The sequence below is a fragment of the Gossypium arboreum genome, chromosome 5, assembly GCF_025698485.1.
Source record: "Gossypium arboreum isolate Shixiya-1 chromosome 5, ASM2569848v2, whole genome shotgun sequence".
Lineage (NCBI taxonomy): Eukaryota > Viridiplantae > Streptophyta > Magnoliopsida > Malvales > Malvaceae > Gossypium > Gossypium arboreum.
In genome coordinates, this window is record NC_069074.1 from 7540962 (window position 1) to 7558162 (window position 17201).

Genomic DNA, 17201 nt, shown 5'->3' on the forward strand with positions numbered 1-17201 from the left:
GTAATTGTAATAATTCATTTTAATTGAAACCGTTGGTATAGTTGTAACTTCAAATATTTTTACTTTAATATATATTAAGATTATGATACACTCACGATTTAGATGAAAAATCTTATATAATAATTTTTAAAAATATTAACATACAAAACAAATGTAGTCTTGGTTGAAATGGTAAATGAGGGTTGATATATTGAGTTTAAATCCTATTATATGTACATAATTTTTAGGTTTTATATAAAAATAAAATACCCTCAAAACGATATTAGTTACTTTATAATAATATTAGATCTTTAGTAATTTCACAATTAAATTGAGACCCGATTGATGGGTGACCCTAATTCAATTAAACTCTTAGATGTAATACTAGATACTAGATTATGAATTACACTCACTATGTGAATAAAAAAAAACATAATCATGTAATAAACTGTGTTGTTTGAACCGGGCCAACTGAGAGACCAGTTCGAAAAGTGGCTTTGAACTGGTTAGATCTAGAATTTATATGAATTGATTGAATTAATTTTTTTTTAAAAAATTATTTTATTAAAAAAATTAATAATATTTTAAATGAATTGGTTGGACTAACCGGGCGATCACTTATTTAGATTAAAAAACATGAGTAATAAATACATCAATAGAAAATTTATATGAAAATTAAATGTGATTAGTTGGAATGCTGAAGTAGATATGTTAAAAACTTTAATATTGGTCAGATTATATTGTGTGTGTCTTTCTAATTTTATATAAAAGATAAAAAGATAAAACACCATGAACTTTGTAAAGCAATAATATTTAATATTACTACATCAACTTTCATATATAGTGACATATAGATAGATATAATTAATACAGCCAGAATGTGTCCAAAAGGACCATTTGAATGCGGTTTAGACAGGGTTTTTGGGCCTTCTTCTTTTAGCAACTTGTTTGAGGAGTTGTTGGCCCATATCCTTCTTGGCTTTTCTAGCTCTTAATTTAAATTAAAATGGGTTGAATTTATTTATTAATTTTAATAATATTATATAAATATACATATTAATCTTAAAAAAAAAAATACCAACTCTTTTTACCTTTGGAGATGAGATTTAATCTAACAAATTTAAATATTAAAAAAGGATATATTCTTCAAAATTTGGAACCCATCAATTAGCAACTTGGTACAAGAAGGAAATTTGATTGCCTGTATTGTAATCAAGCTTTGTCTGTTGATGCTGATATCTTTGCTTCAGGCATGTTGCCTCCATTGAGGTTTCTATAAGTATCATGTTCCTTAAAATTTTAAAAACATTTGTATAAACTAAATAAACTGATCTCAGTTTCTATATAAATTTAAATACATGAAATGAACTTAAACTATGCATCTTACACTTGTTGCCTTTAGTAGAATTGCTGATGTTTTAAATATTCACAAAAGCATATACTTGGAAAGTATATCTGATAATTATATCAAAATTTAGCTTTCGAGGAAATTTTGATATTGACACTTTCTACTTCGAGGGTTGTGGTTATGAATGAGATTTAAAGATGATAAGTAGCCGCAAAGATATTTTACCTGCAAATATAATAGTAGAAATTTCTTGTTCAGTTGGTACTAATTATTCATCCCATTTTATTTTACTTGGCTAAAAGCATGTGTTTGACAGAAATATATTTAATTTATTAAATATCTAAATATTATTCGAAAGGTTAAAACTCTAAATATGTATTGAACATGAAAATTGGAAACAGTTAAAATAGGAACGGAAAATTTAAGCAAGTTAATGATTTGAATTGTAAGACTTTACAGAGTCAAAATGTAACATCAACATAAAGCAAACAATAACTAAAATTAGAGTTATTTAAGGAACAAAGGCCAGGTATGCCTGCTTAGTTTCAAGTTCAAAAGTTAGCGATGTTTGCTATATTTATTAATTGCTCTCAGAAAGTAAGTTAGTATTATTAGTTTCTACACAAAGCCGAAGTTGTGAGTTGAAAAAGAAAGGAGACCAAATAAATTGTTTATCTTTGACGGCACTCCCCCAAGTCGAAGTCTAAGCCGCCTGCTCTCTGATCCATATACGTCTATTCAAGCTGTAGTTTAAGCTTTAAAGTCTCTTAAGACATAAATAGTATGGCTGCTGTTTATAATTCAACAGCATTTGTGGGTGTCTTTGTCTTCACATTTGTCACTTTATGTCTTTTTCCACTGCCTGTAGCTGGGATCACCAGATATTACAAGTTTGATGTATGTATCCCATTCCCATCGACCACTTTAAAGTCATTGAACAGTATAAAAGAGAAGTCACTTTCATTTTTGTAGATCAAGCTGCAAAACGTGGCTCGTTTGTGCCATGCCAAGAGCATCGTAACCGTAAGTGGGCAGTTTCCTGGTCCTTGTCTCATGGTAAGGGAAGGCAACCACCTTTCAGTAAAAGTGGTTAACCATGTGCCCAACAACATCACCATTCACTGGTATGGAAGTTCTTCACTTAAACACATTGTTTATATAGTCTAGGAGGTTCCCTCAACTGTAAGTTACTACCCTTTTAGGCATGGTGTTCGACAGCTTCGAACTGGATGGGCGGACGGACCGGCATATGTGACTCAGTGTCCCATACAAAAAGGCCAAAGTTGTGTGTACAAATTCAGAATTGTAGGCCAAAGGGGAACTCTCTTCTGGCATGCCCATATATCATGGTTAAGAGCAACTGTTTATGGTCCCTTGATCATTCTTCCTAGGCTTGGTGTTCCTTACCCATTTCCCAAGCCTTACAAAGAAGTTCCCATCATTTTAGGTAATAATTCTAAATCAAGGGACATAAAGTTCCATCTATTTGTTTCTTTAAGTGACCTTACTTTTGCTGACATAAATCGTCATGGATTATGATTAAACTGCAGGTGAATGGTTCAATGCAGATACAGAAGCAATTATTAGCCAAGCTCTTCAAACAGGTGGAGGACCAAATGTCTCTGATGCTTACACCATCAATGGACATCCAGGACCATTCTACAACTGTTCTGCCAAAGGTACAAAAAGGCTAGTACTACAATATGATGAGCTAACTGAGTCATTTAACTCAGCTGGAGAACTTATTATCATCCATGACAGATACTTTCAAGCTGAAGGTGAAGCCTGGCAAGACATACCTTCTCCGCCTTATCAATGCGGCTCTCAACGATCAACTCTTCTTCGGCATAGCTAACCATACCCTTACAGTGGTTGAAGCTGATGCCGTTTACGTTAAACCATTTGAGACCGAAGCAATCCTCCTCGCCTCTGGCCAGACCACGAATGTGCTTCTGAAGACCAAACCAACATATCCAAATGCCTCATTCTTCATGGCCGCTCGACCGTATGTGACAGGGTCAGCCACATTTAATAATTCAACAGTTGCTGGCATTTTAGAAAATAAATTATCACCCAATAGCTTACCTTCAAGCATCTCAGTTAAGAACCTTTCTCCGTTTAAACCAAAATTACCTGCTCTAAGTAACACTTCCTTCGTAGCAAATTTCGCGAACAAGTTGCGCGGCTTAGCTACTGTACATTCCCCGGCCAGCGTACCCCAAAACGTAGATAAGCAGTTTTTGTTCACAGTTGGCCTTGGAACTAGCCAATGTTGGCAAAACCGAACCTGCCAGGGACCTAATGGAACCAAGTTTGCAGCTGCAGTCAATAACGTATCTTTCACAATGCCAACCACAGCATTACTCCAGGCACACTTCTTCGGAAAATCACATGGGGTTTACAAAACTGATTTTCCAAGAGAACCTAAAATCCGATTTGATTATACAGGCACTCCACCCGATAACACTATGGTAAATAATGGAACAAAACTACTAGTCCTTCCTTTTAACACAAATGTGGAGCTAATCATGCAAGACACCAGCATACTGGGAGCTGAAAGCCACCCTCTTCATTTGCATGGCTACAATTTCTTCGTTGTTGGCCAAGGTTTTGGGAATTTTGATCCACAAAAGGACCCTAATAACTTTAATCTCATTGACCCTGTTGAAAGGAACACTGTTGGTGTGCCAGCAGGAGGTTGGATAGTTATTCGTTTCGTAGCTGACAACCCAGGTGAGGAGAAATAGCAGCTTAGTGCAATTGCTTCATTTTTAGTGTATGTATATTGTACCCTAAATTGCTTATTGGTGATAACTGACGACAGGGGTATGGTTCATGCATTGCCACGTTGACGCCCACCAAAGTTGGGGCCTGAAGATGGCTTGGATTGTGTTGGATGGAGATCTACCCAATCAGAAGTTGAGTCCACCCGCAGATGATCTTCCCATGTGTTGACAATCCTCAATGTCTTGGACTTCATTCACTAGGCAGAGAAACATTGGTGAGGGAATATTTTTGATAGTTTCAGATTCAAGAGGCAGGTTCCATAACATATAAAATAAGGGATGTTTAGCTTTTTCTTTTTTAAATTATTAGAGATGATTAGTGTTTAAAATTAAAAATGTTAATATCATACTAATGAACGTACGTATCGTTATTATATTGATGGACGTATTGTTTTCATTTTAATAATGATACGCATCAGTATTAGTGTGTTTTGACCATACATAAAATTTCATTTCTTTTATAGTTATTATGTCTATAAATATAAATTTTGAAGAAACATTATAATCATCACTTGATTAATAAAATCTCTTTGCTCACTAATTTTTTTTTTTTTGTTCTTTCTCTATATTTGATAACAATATATATCTACATAACCTAGCATTGACCGGGGTTATTGACTAAAGGGGCCAAGAGGCCACGAGGCCCTAGAAAGAGCCCGTTTTACTGTAAAGTCTTCTCCCCTGAAGTTGGGTAGTTAGTCTAGAAACAGAGAATTACAGCATGATCTATAAACCCACCCATTCATCAAAGGCAGTTCCTACTTCGTTCATAATCATGCATATGCATCTTTCTTTGGTGTGATGTGATGATATAAAATCGATAGAGAAGTAGAAGCAGATACTCCAAACTCCACCATTCATTATAGGCTACAAACTAAGATCTTTCCTCTGCATTACAATGGCCAAAATTGATTGTGCATTTTTAGCCTTCTGCCATTAAAACCAACAGTCAGAATCTCGCTAAAATGCCTCAAACCAATCATTTCTCAACTTCATTTTTAGCGTCCTCCTTTTTGTGGCACTGACCAAGAGTTATTTTCACTTCATTTTCATGTAAATTTTCAATCTGTTTGCCACTTTTCTCCTTATTATCTTATGCTTCATGAAGTATTATCTTTCTTCCCCATATGTACCCTCAATTCTTTTTTTTTTTCTTCTTCTTGTTAACTTGTGGTGCAAAAAAGAAAATTTAAGAGAAATAAGATATAAATTTGGCATGGTCCACTATCTTTTAAGACTTTAATTTTGCTTCTAAGACTTGAAACAACGAAAATAGAATAGAAAAAATAATATTCTTGAGTTTTATATAAGCACATTGTCTTTTTCATCAAAGAAAATGTCACTTACTATATAACTTATAGTACAAGTTAACATAGTAGCTTTCCATAAAAGGAAAGTCATGTTTATTAGAATAAATTTTTTCAAATGCACCATCATTTACGAATTTCTTTTGGAAAGTTATATTTATTCGAATAATTTGCACCACCAAATTCAAGTTAAGTGTCTATCTTTTTTAAGATTTGGGGTTATTTGATTGTCATTAGTGAATGTTTTAGTTGAGGTAATGCCATCAAGATGTCAAATATCTTGTGTTCATGCATTAACATTTTTATTTGAGCTTTCTATATGGTGTTATGTTGGTGAGTAATGGGACTAAATTGAACAATAGTAATTATAAATGTTGAATTATCTACTTTGACAATAAGAGTAATGGCCATTTTAAAGAAAAGGAAAAAAAAAATGTTTTATTCGTGAGAAACTTTTTTTAGGCATATCAATAAAGTAAATCCTAAAGAAATAGCTATATAACAAGCTAGTGCTGATTTTATATATGAGCATAAAATCTAATGCTAAATACATTACAAAAAGTTATTTATTTAATTCTTTATACTATATATTTATTAGCAATGTTAGATTACAAACATTTTAAATTAATAACACTTTTTTTGCTATCCATTTTAATTATCACCAACATCTCTAAATTCATTCACCTATTTCTTCTTATTGTTTGTATGTTTATTTCTACCAATATCATTATCTTTACAATCTGTGACTCGCCTCCTCGTTAGTAAAATAATTATGAAATTATTTTCTTAAAATTGATTTATACTCAAAAGCATTTAATGATTTAATTACTATGTGCTTATTAGCTTTTAGGGCTTAACAAAATGTTACTTCATTATAGTGAATTTTTATATATTTAATATATTTTACTAATTAAAAGAAACGATTAAATATTGTTATAAATATTATCTTATTCAAAGCTTCTGAAGTGTGAACACTAATTAATATATTTTTATAGTTTGAGTGATTAAAAAAAATCTATACTTGTAGAATAACACAAAATATACATGCAGCTGCAAGCCAATCAATCTCAGAAAATATTTGTCTGTAAATCTTGTAGTTGAAGGTGTGAAAGTTGATCTTCCTTGAGAGCTCCAGGAACATCAAGCTGAGGCGGATTCTGTGGCATTAATAAATCAAAACTTATATCCTTATATAAGAAATACGAATTTGCTTAGAGGAGTTGAAGGGATTGGATATAATAAATGTACCATGCAGCGCACAAGAGCCCAATTTACACCTTTGAAGAACGGGTGTCGCTTGATTTCATTCGCACCTTCACGCCAACCTAATCTGCTTTTCGGATCTCTACCTAATAATCGAAATATTAACTGCTTTGCATGCAGACTTACCTGCACTCATCCAACATATATATATGTGTGTGTCAAATCTCCCGTAATACGATGTGATATTATAGTTCTAAACATTTCTTCAATCTTACTTTTTATCATATTTATGGATTACTTTGTCTCATATAACTACCAAAAGAAGCACAAGGAATGAAGTGCTTCAAGATTGATTCATGCTGTCAGCTGGAAGGTTTAAAATTTGAATCCATAACTCGCTATATTATATGCTACCCTTTTTAAGTCAAAAGGTAGTAAATGCAAAAGAGAAAGAAGAGAAGGTACTTGTGTGCTTCTTGGAAATTTAAGATCTTTTCGAAGAACATTGGCAAAAGTCTTCTGTCTTGTCCTTCCCCTGAATGGTGAATATCCATACAACATTTCATAGACAAGAATGCCTGAAAAATACACAAATAAATAAAGGCTTATTTTGCATCCTAAATGTTCCTTATCCCCCGTATTTATCATTAGCAAACAACCAAAATGCGTTTATTTCTAATTAGACAAAGGACATGGTTTCTGATTTTCTCTTTTATTATTTTTATCTGCAGAGGAAATGAATTTTCACAAACATCTGGACCATGTTACTCCAACTCCTACAATATTCATAGCTTTCCGATTATGTTACTACTTTATAGGAAAATGAAATCTTACCAAGTGCCCACCAGTCCACTGCACTGGTATGGCCTGCACCAGTGATAATTTCCTGCAAACAACACCATAAAAATGAGCACTCAATAGCAAAATATTACCGGGAAACACGCATTTGTTTAGCAATTTAAAAATTAATAAATAAGTTAACCGGGGCAATATACTCTTCAGTCCCCACAAAAGAATTCGATGCACGCATAGGTTCTGCCATAAATACTGGTTTTGGCTGACCTTTCTGGCGTTTTATCTTTTCATCTGCTGCTGGAATCAGCAGCTATAAAACAACACTAAAATTTATCAGATCAATTTCCCAAACTTCAACTACTCTGGTGAACAGTAAGAACAACTTCCTTAGAAACAAAATCAGAAAATAGCAATTATAAATAAAGCTTTAGATTACCTGGGGTTTGCAAGATGTCAGGCAAGATAAGTCAAAATCGGTCAAGGCAACATGTCCATTGTCCTGGAGAAGAACATTTTCAGGCTTTAAATCTCTGTATATAATTCCTGTGAGAAGATCAATAGATTAACTCAATGACTTATTCATCACTTAAATGACATACTGATTAACAAGTTTTGGTTATTGACTTTAACCTACCTTGACAGTGAAGGTACTCCAATGCAACAACAACCTCCGCAGCATAAAATCTACATTTTAAGAGGTTTTATGTTAATTCCAACCCAGATTTGGCAGTAAACTGAAAACCCCACAAATTTTGTCTGAAGAGTTATTAGATGATTAGAGATTTTTCCGAACAAAGTTAAGGTAGAGTTCAGTTATGGTTAGAAGATAATTAATTACCTTACAGCATCTTCCTTCATGACCTTCATCGGTTGTCTGTCCAAAAGCATGAAAAGTTCTCCGCCAGGACAGTAATCCATAATCAGACAAATATGTGTTTTGGTCTGCAAAGCACCATGACAGTTAGAATTTTGATGTCTTCACATTAAGAAAGCAAGTCAAAGAATGAGGATTGAATCTGCAATGGCCTTCACAATTAGAAGAAAGGCAATGCAAGTAAGTTTCTTCTGAATTCTGATTAGACATTGAAGCATTTCAAACTAATATTTAGCTAATCTTGTTAAAGCAAATCTGCATTCTAACTCATGTCAGTTTACTGACCTGAAATGATGCATACAATGCTGGAAGAAAAGGATGGTCCAACATGTCAAGAATCTCTCTTTCTGCACAAGCTCTATGCACCTACAGCAATGGAAGGCATCAGCTAAGCAAAAAATGAAGATTGTGCATTGTTCATGGAACATGGAGGGAAATGAAACTATACAGCTAAGCAAAAAATGAAGATTGTGCATTGTTCATGGAACATGGAGGGAAATGAAACTATAGGAAATTTGGACAAGCTAAAAATCGAACTTTTGAGCTAAAAGGAAACTCCTCTCCTGTAGGCTCTTATCATTAAATAGCATACAAGTAAATATCTGAGTATCTTTTTTTGGGTTTTGAAGCTTAATACTCATAATCGATGCAAAATATCAGATACCTTGTTCCGGTTGAGCATAATGCCTTTATCCATAGCTTTCATCGCAAAGTACAGGCCAGTCCCACATAGTTCCACCAAATGTACACTGCCAATATAAAAAAAAACAATGGCGGATATAGAAATTTGTATGACAAAACATAGATTTATTACACTGGAAAAATGAGTGTAAAAATAGGAGAGAATAATTGGCCCAACCTGCCAGTGTCACCTGTTCCCAGTGGTTTTACTGGCCTGAAATGTTTTAGGCCTATCCTTTCTCCACTGTCAAGAATCTACAGGTTACAAGAGATATATGAGATGTAAAAATCACAAATATATTTAGTTAAAATACTCAGCATAGAGAAAGGATTAAAACAGAGAATGACACTGAAATATCAGTTCCAATTCTTCTCTTAAACCTTTTCTTTCTCAGAACCAAGCTTCATCAATCATTACAACAGCATCTAAAGCATTTCAAATGAAATGTTGATCTGCTTTAAATTCTGCTCTGATACATGTATTTGAAAGATAAATACCTTTTGAATAGCATTCCAAGAGGGACTATCCTTCCTGTGAGGTTTAGGGTGAACCACCTTGGAATGATTCATCCATAGATCTTTGGGATTCTGCAGGTTGTGAAACTTTTTGTAAGACAAAAGAGGGTTTCTAAACAGTGTTAATCGACATTCAAACATTACCAAATTGGCATCTGGAAGTTCCCTCATCGACATTTTCTGCAGTTTGTTTCACCTGCAAGCAGTGATTACGTTTATAAACAAACCAACACATGTATAAATGATTTGATAGGATATACAAATATTACAGCTCTTCACTGCCTAGTGTAGTTTTCTAATTACAGATTTATATAGATTTTGATAATTAATGAAAGAGGAAGATCAGCATCCAAAAGAGCTTAAGAAGGTAAAAATGGAACTTGGTTAAGACCAGTTGTTCACTCTCTTGTGCAGCAATATCTGGAATACAATTACAAAGTGGGTCAACTCTGGCACTGCCATCTAGCTGCACTCCAATGAAATACTGGACTTCACCCTGTTTCATAAAGGCCAAATAAGAAAACAAAAGCAGAGGCTACAATTTGATTATCTGCTTCACAAAGGAGTTAAATAGGCAAGATTCAACATTCAACTCTGAATATTTGAGGATTTTACCTTCTGGTCACGCATAGGCTGCAGATGAAACAGGTTCCAGAACTTCTTGCCTGAAATTCGTAAAATTTAAAAAAGAAAAGCTTTGAATAATTATATGAAATAATGATGTATAGACTGTACTTTCAACTACTGAAAGAGAAAAACATCACATGCGTGACATGAATCTGGAAATCGAAATATTAAGGTGTCATACGAAAATCTAGAACTTGAATAGTATTAAAGCATACCACTCTTTGTGTAGTTGATGAGCTGCACAGTTACTTCTGTTTGGTTATCAATGGCCTCTCGAATCTTCCTCACAGTAGCTGGATCAGTTTCAGGGCCTTGGAGAAACCTGTAAGGATTTAAAAATCACTTAGAATGAAATGGGAATGGAATTGCTTGAAACATACATAGAGAAACATTAAATTCAAGGAGATGTCCAGAAATACAGTCATATGATCGCTGCTTTACTATACCAGCAATCCTTTTAGTTCAAACCATATTGGCAATTTCGAGTTCCAATCTGAAGCTGATGTTTAAGGTTTAAGCCTTAACAATGGCGGGAATGAGCAAATCAAAACACTTGAAACTGATAACCTCGCATGCGAGTATATGGAATTTGAGTCATATACCTGCAGTTTCTGCCTAAGATTTCTTCACGACTGTACTCTGTCAGCTCCAAGAAGCTATCAGATGCAAAGATCTGAAGATTAAAACAAGTGCACCATTAGTTTCTTACAAATTAACCTCTGATTGGCATGATCTAATGTTAGATATTAGAAAGTGGAAGTCTTACAATGGGATTATCAGGCAGCCTTGGATCAGTAATGACAAAGTTTTTCTCTATACGTTCAAGTGTGGTGGCAAGATCAATACCCTTTCTCATTTCCTTGTGTCTATTTTTATAGTCAACACTGTCTGGCCTCTCATCCTCATCACGTTCATCCTCATCGGCATCCATCAGCAGACTATTATCAAAGCTGTTAGCAGCAGACTGACTTTTCCTCCTAAGCCTGAAGCATGGAAAAGTAAGCTAAGGTAAACTTGACTCAGCAATGCATGATACCAACACCATAATGAAAGTTTTCTTAATATCTCTACCCCATGAATGAAAGGCGGCTAGATCTTCGGGGTTTCTTTTCCGGCACCTCACTGATACGTTCCATTGAGATTCTAACACCCCCACTTGAGTTTCTTCCTGCACTTTCTGAACTTCGCCTTGTCATAGCTCCCGTTCCTTCTTCATCTCCACTAACACCGGATTTTCTAATGAAAGGGTTATTTGATGATTCACTAAGGGAACGAGGTTTCCTAACAGCTTCCACAAGTTCTGTAACTGAACCGGCAGCCATGTCCTTTTGCCGGGCTGCAATAACAATATACCACAGTGTGTTGATCAAATTAATCGACTTCTGTCGTTTGAGTAGATATTTTAGTAACTGGACGAGAGCCATTACATTAACAAGATTAATGATGTAATGAAGGACATTCAAAACTAGCTAGCTTTTAAGTCACAATACTGTTGAGTGATTCAAAACTACCACCGATAAAATTTGATATCTTACTTTACTTAAATGTCTTTTTAGCTCAATTGGCATGTGTAAAAAAACTTGTGATTAATGCGTTGAAGCACATAATTCTCCTATTTATAAGTACACTCAACACTTGTTGGTATTTAGATTTTTATTTTAATTACTTATGTTTTAAATAATTCAATTAGATTTGAAGAATAAATTAAATATGGATAGATGTATAATAATAATTTCATATACTTGAAATTTAGTAATATAACAAAATTTTATTAATACCTAAAACATTAATTTTAAAATTATCCTAATATAAATTTTTCTCATTTATTATATTCCTATTTTTTACTGTTATCCATATTAGTGAGAGTAGCAAAATATAAAATAAAAATAAAATAAAGGACATGTTAGAAAGAACGTAAAATATATACATGCATACCATCGTATCGAATCAAAGACTCGGGCAACCCATTGGGGCGCATCGTCTTTTCCTTGGCCCCTTCTGTATGCTTGCTTACCTCTACTTGCATTCTGCCAAATCAATCGTTCATACAAAAAGAATAATAATGAATTCTATTCTTCAATCCAATCGACCAGTTAGGAGTGTGTAAAATTTGGTTAAAACTGAAAAAATTCAGTTAATTGATCGAATTCGGTTAATCAGTCGATTAATCGAATTAATTCGGTCGGGAATCGGTTAATAATTTTTTGAGTTTTCGGTTAATGGTTAATTCGGTTCGAAAATGGTCGATTAATCAAATTTTTTCGATTTAACCGAAAAAATAATAAATAAAATTATAATATATAAATAGCCCACTATTCACTCAATCCCAATCTAACATAAACCCAAATACCCAATTTAATATAAATTAACCTAAGTACCCAACCTAATCATAAAAATTACAAATAATTTAATAAATAAAAATAAAAATATAAAACTAAAAATAAAAATAAAAACATATAATTTTATAAAAATAATTCGGTTAATTCGGTTAATTTGGGTAATTCGGGTAATTCGATTAATTCGATTAATTCAGGTAATTCGGTTAATTCGGGTAATTCGGTTAATTCGATTAATTCGGTTAATTCAGTTAATTTTATACTTGTTTTAACCAAAAATAAAAATATATATAATTTTCGGTTAATTCGGTTAACCTACCGAATTAACCGAAAAAATTTTGGTTCAGTTAACGGTTAAAAATTTTGAAGGATCAGTTAATTCGGTTAATGTTATTTCGGGTCGGTTAACCAACTGAACACCCCTACGACCAGTTGGAAACAGCAGGCCCATAGGATCCCATAATCATTGTTGAGTCTAGTAGGTGATAAGGATATTACATTCCATGTGAACCAGCCCCGGCCCATAGATTTTTCTATTTTTCTTTTTGCAATTATATGATGATTTCTTTTTGCAATTATATGATGAGATATACTGGGGGACAATAGAGGTGACCATGGCTGGACAAGGCCCAACTATAAGTTCAATCTCGTTTGCTAGGTCCAAGCCCCGCCTGAAAAATAGACTTAAAATTTTGCCTAAACCCGACCCAGATAAAAATGCTAAAATTTGAGTCCGACCTGGATAAAAATGCTAAAATTCGAGTCCGACCTGACCTGCCCATATTAATTTTTATATTATTTTCTATATAATTTTAAAATATATATAATACATCAAAAATACTAAAAACATCAAAATAAATATTTCCCAACAAATTGAAAATAAATTCTAAAAAATATGTATACTTAAACAACACTAACATAGATGCAACTTAATAAGCAAATGTCTCTAAAATAATAACAAAATTAACAATAAAATAAGTTTTATACAATATCCAAATAATAATAACAAAATAATAGCAACATAATAATAAAATAGTAGTAAAATAGGGAGAAAATAACAAGAAAATAATATTTAAAAAATTAATTTTTTTGTCTTTTAGTGAATTTGGGCCGGGCTGGGTCAAAAATGCCTTACCTAAGGCTCGACCCTTTTTTGAAATAGGCCTTATTTTTTTGTCTAAGCCCATTTTTGAGTCTATATTTTTATCCAAATCCTCCCACATTTCGGACAGACTTTCAGGTCGGACCAAGTGGCTCAACCCATGCTCGGGACAATAGCCATTTTCCATTATTTCTTGATTTTTGCTGCCACTATATGAATTAGTTGACATCACATGTTTTAGGGATGAAAGTGATAATTAAAAAAAAAATTGTGAATGGTGTGTGAAATACTAAGTCAATCAGTTGCATCACCGCATGGTAAGAGAAGTAAGGGCTAGCCTATAGATTATATAATATGGTTGTAAAGCTATTTAAGTGAAAAATGAAAAATATTAATAAAAAGATAATAGGAAACTAACCCAATAAATTTTAAGACTTTTCCATTTTCGTCCTTAATGGGTGCTATAGTGAGAAGATTCCAAAAAGGAGTCCCATCTTTCTTGTAGTTCAACAATCTCCCACAATAATTTTCCCCTGCCTGCAATGCCTGCCTAATCCTCTCCACATCTTCCGGATCCGTACCCTCACCCTGTAAAAACCGACTGGATCCCCGACCCACCCACAAACAAAATGGCAATATTACCCCTCCACGACTAATAAAATAAAAAAGAACAGAAAAGCTTGACATTTTTTACCAATTCTTGCCTATGACCTCTCCAGAAGTGTATCCGGTCATCTTAAAAAACCCGGCACTTGCATACAAAACCGGGTAATCGGGTTTGGTAGCATCCGAAACAACAAAAGTTTGTTGAAACGTTGACAAGGCATCCTTTAAGTCCTCGGACACTCTAGGGAACCCTCTGTCTTTGCTGAATTCATTATCTGAAAATTCGTCGGAGCTCCGGAGAGAATTATTCGAGTTCCTACAGGAAGTACCGGGTTTGATATGCGGGGCATCCCCACCCGAATTCCTAACAACCACTCCTTGCGGTTTGCCAGTTTCATCATCGGTTTTCAGTACTAGCCCCCATCCGGCGGCTCTCTTTGCAGCCTCTCCAGATTCCTCCGAAGGCTTCGGACTGACGGATTCGCCGCGACGTTGGTCATTATCGGCAGTGATCTCATGAAAAAGTGGTGATGGTGATGGTGGATATGGATCAGGTAGTTCCTTGAGTGCCATCCATTTTTTTTCTTCAACCCGACCCGACTTGGATGCTAGCTCGGAATGGTCATCTTCTTTTTGGCTATCAGTACCACCAAGCTCTTTCAAGTTTTGATGCCATGGTGATTGCGAGCGAAATACGGGGTTAATGGGTCGGGTTGAGAAAGTGGATGGATTAAACACTTCAAGTGAGCCTCTAGAGTCCCTTGGCAATGGTGGAATCAAGTTCGATTGCTTGGCTGATTCTTTTGTTGGGTCCATATCTGCATAAGTTGAAAACCGATACTAATCCAAGTCTAGTGATCTCTAGACATAGTTTCCATTTATGTCTAGTCAAGCATCAAAGGTAAGGGCGAAACTTGAAAAAGAAAGAAACCCCACAAGTCCACAATAATTCATAGCCATGCAAATATGTTAGAAAAGAACCCAATTTTTTTTAAAACAGAGTTGAAATTTATATATGATTGCTTCCTTTATGTCTCATATGCCAGTGTTTCATCAACATCAATGGTGGGACATTGAAATGAGCCGGACTAAGAGGCTGGATAGAGATGCTTCGGAACTGAATTATATTAATATACAATTCTTTAATAATAATAAAAATAACAAGGTATGCATGAATGTGTGATAGAGCCAACCTCGAGTGAATTAAGCTCAGCCTTCAGAATCAGATCCTGCTGGGTTTTCTTTTTTGGGGTTGCTGAAAGAAACTCTGACGAAGACAAGAGAGACAGAAAGGAGACGAGAAGATAATGGATGAGAAACTACCTTTTAATGGCAAATGAAAAGGTTCAGGACCTGAATTTCACATTGCTTCTCAGATTATCAGCTCGTAACACAAGATTTGAAAACTAGTTTTCTTTTCTTCTATCAAAATACAGTGATTTTGTTGATATTTACAGTCTGGAAATGGGTTGTCCACATAAAAGAACAATAACAACAAAAGCAGATTTAAAAACAAAGAAGAAGCAAGATTTCTGAATATCACGTAATCTTGACCGTGAGTTTCTTCATCAGGCAATGCTTTTTCATGTTTTCTTGGTGTCTCTCACTCTCACAAGCAGAAGCAGGCAGCCGAAAACAACTTTAGTTCTTTGTAAGGGCAATTCATATATCTAAAAAACTTATCATCATAAAGATAAAGTAATAAAGAAAATATCTTTTTGAACTTCATTGCAATTTGTGTAGGATGATGATGAAATGGTAAGAAAGGATAACAGCTGGTTTTTATATAATCTTAGATGGAACGTGGCATTGTTGGATGGTATATGATTTAGTCCTTGTTTTAAAAAATAAACCACCTCTTTTTTTCTTTTTTAAAGATATACATACCCTATTTCAATCATTAAAATAATTATTAATATTTTCTGAATAAATTAACTAAACTATTTTCATATGATATTATAATGCAAATATTCAATTAAAACTTTTTTAACTTAAACTGTAACAAACTAAACGGACTCAATTATAATTAAGGTTTGAATCACAATTATATAAAAAAATATTAAAATTCTAATATATTTAGATTTTTAAATAAAAATTAAATCTCAAAATTTAACCTACATTGTCACTAAAGGAGAGGATATAATTTGTAATTAAGAGATTACTTCAACCAACACCCAAAACGAATTGAATTGTTTCTAAAGTCCCTTGTAGCGGCTGAAAATACAACAACAATACCATCAATCAATCAATAAAGCACTTTAATTGCTCTGTGTTGACAAAAGTAAAAGTGGTATTAAATTTTTACATATATCCGCACGTTGTAACATCAAATTTCATTTTTAATGCCATGAGAACTCGTTACACTGGAATCTTTGGTAATCGTAATAAATGTTCACAGAAAAAAGTTCGGCACTGAAGCATTTACTTTCAACCCTGAAAATGTACACATGCTAAATAGTTTGTCTTTCTAGATTTCTAAGGTTGAAAAAAAATTAAGGTCAATGGACCGTGATCTGATAGATTTATACATAATTTAATTATATTTTATATTGATTTAAATCATTATTTGGGATGAATAATTTTGTGTTTATTTTTTTAAATTAATTTTAAATTTAATAAATTGTCTTATCAAAATATGAAATAGACATTTATTCTTACATTGAGGATTAATTTTTTTCAAGTTAATTTTAAATTTGATTATTGTTTTCATAGTAAAACTTAAATGTGACAATTATTTTTATTTTGAGACTTAAATTTCAAAATCTTTAGAATATATCAAATGTTTACTTGATAAAAATTAAATCTAATATAAAAATAATTTTGAGTTCAGAAATTAATTTAATTTATATACTTTTAGATATAATTATAATTGTAAATTATCGGATACTATGAAAAGAGCATAACATGCAGTAGGGCCCAAAGACATGTGCAGAAACGCATTGGTAATGTAGCTTATCCACTAACAGGTGAATGGAGGCGGTCACCTTTCAAGCACCCCATCCCATCTATTGTTGACACTCTCATTGAATTGATAACCTCAA

At 33.5% G+C, this 17201-nt stretch overlaps 2 protein-coding genes across 2 annotated transcripts; one reads left to right on the top strand and one right to left on the bottom strand.

The window, feature by feature from the left end:
• The first annotated feature begins 2110 nt into the window (after positions 1–2110).
• LOC108451510 (laccase-17-like) lies at positions 2111–4282 on the top strand. Its single transcript, XM_017749193.1, has 6 exons — positions 2111–2224; positions 2300–2451; positions 2530–2774; positions 2878–3006; positions 3089–4060; positions 4152–4282. The coding sequence occupies exons 1-6, from the start codon at positions 2111–2113 to the stop codon at positions 4280–4282; spliced, it is 1743 nt and encodes a 580-aa protein (XP_017604682.1).
• Positions 4283–6350: 2068 nt separating this feature from the next.
• Positions 6351–15276, bottom strand: LOC108453288 (phototropin-1-like). The gene is given in 23 exon segments (XM_053028896.1): positions 6351–6577; positions 6669–6809; positions 7089–7201; positions 7458–7509; positions 7606–7728; positions 7855–7961; positions 8053–8102; positions 8257–8360; positions 8578–8658; positions 8957–9041; positions 9152–9228; positions 9472–9561; positions 9634–9658; positions 9660–9685; positions 9881–9985; positions 10105–10154; positions 10332–10438; positions 10719–10789; positions 10883–11099; positions 11188–11452; positions 12052–12143; positions 13973–14155; positions 14249–15276. Coding segments are annotated over 23 exon segments (2982 nt in total). The 5' UTR covers positions 14977–15276; the 3' UTR covers positions 6351–6487.
• Positions 15277–17201: the final 1925 nt, after the last annotated feature.

Excerpts from the sequence above, each read along its gene's own strand:
- LOC108451510 (XM_017749193.1), top strand. The coding sequence starts at position 2,111 with ATGGCTGCTGTTTATAATTCAACAGCATTTGTGGGTGTCTTTGTCTTC. Across the intron at positions 2,225-2,299 it reads CCAGATATTACAAGTTTGAT|ATCAAGCTGCAAAACGTGGC; the intron begins GTATGTATCCCA and ends TCATTTTTGTAG. Across the intron at positions 4,061-4,151 it reads TTTCGTAGCTGACAACCCAG|GGGTATGGTTCATGCATTGC; the intron begins GTGAGGAGAAAT and ends AACTGACGACAG.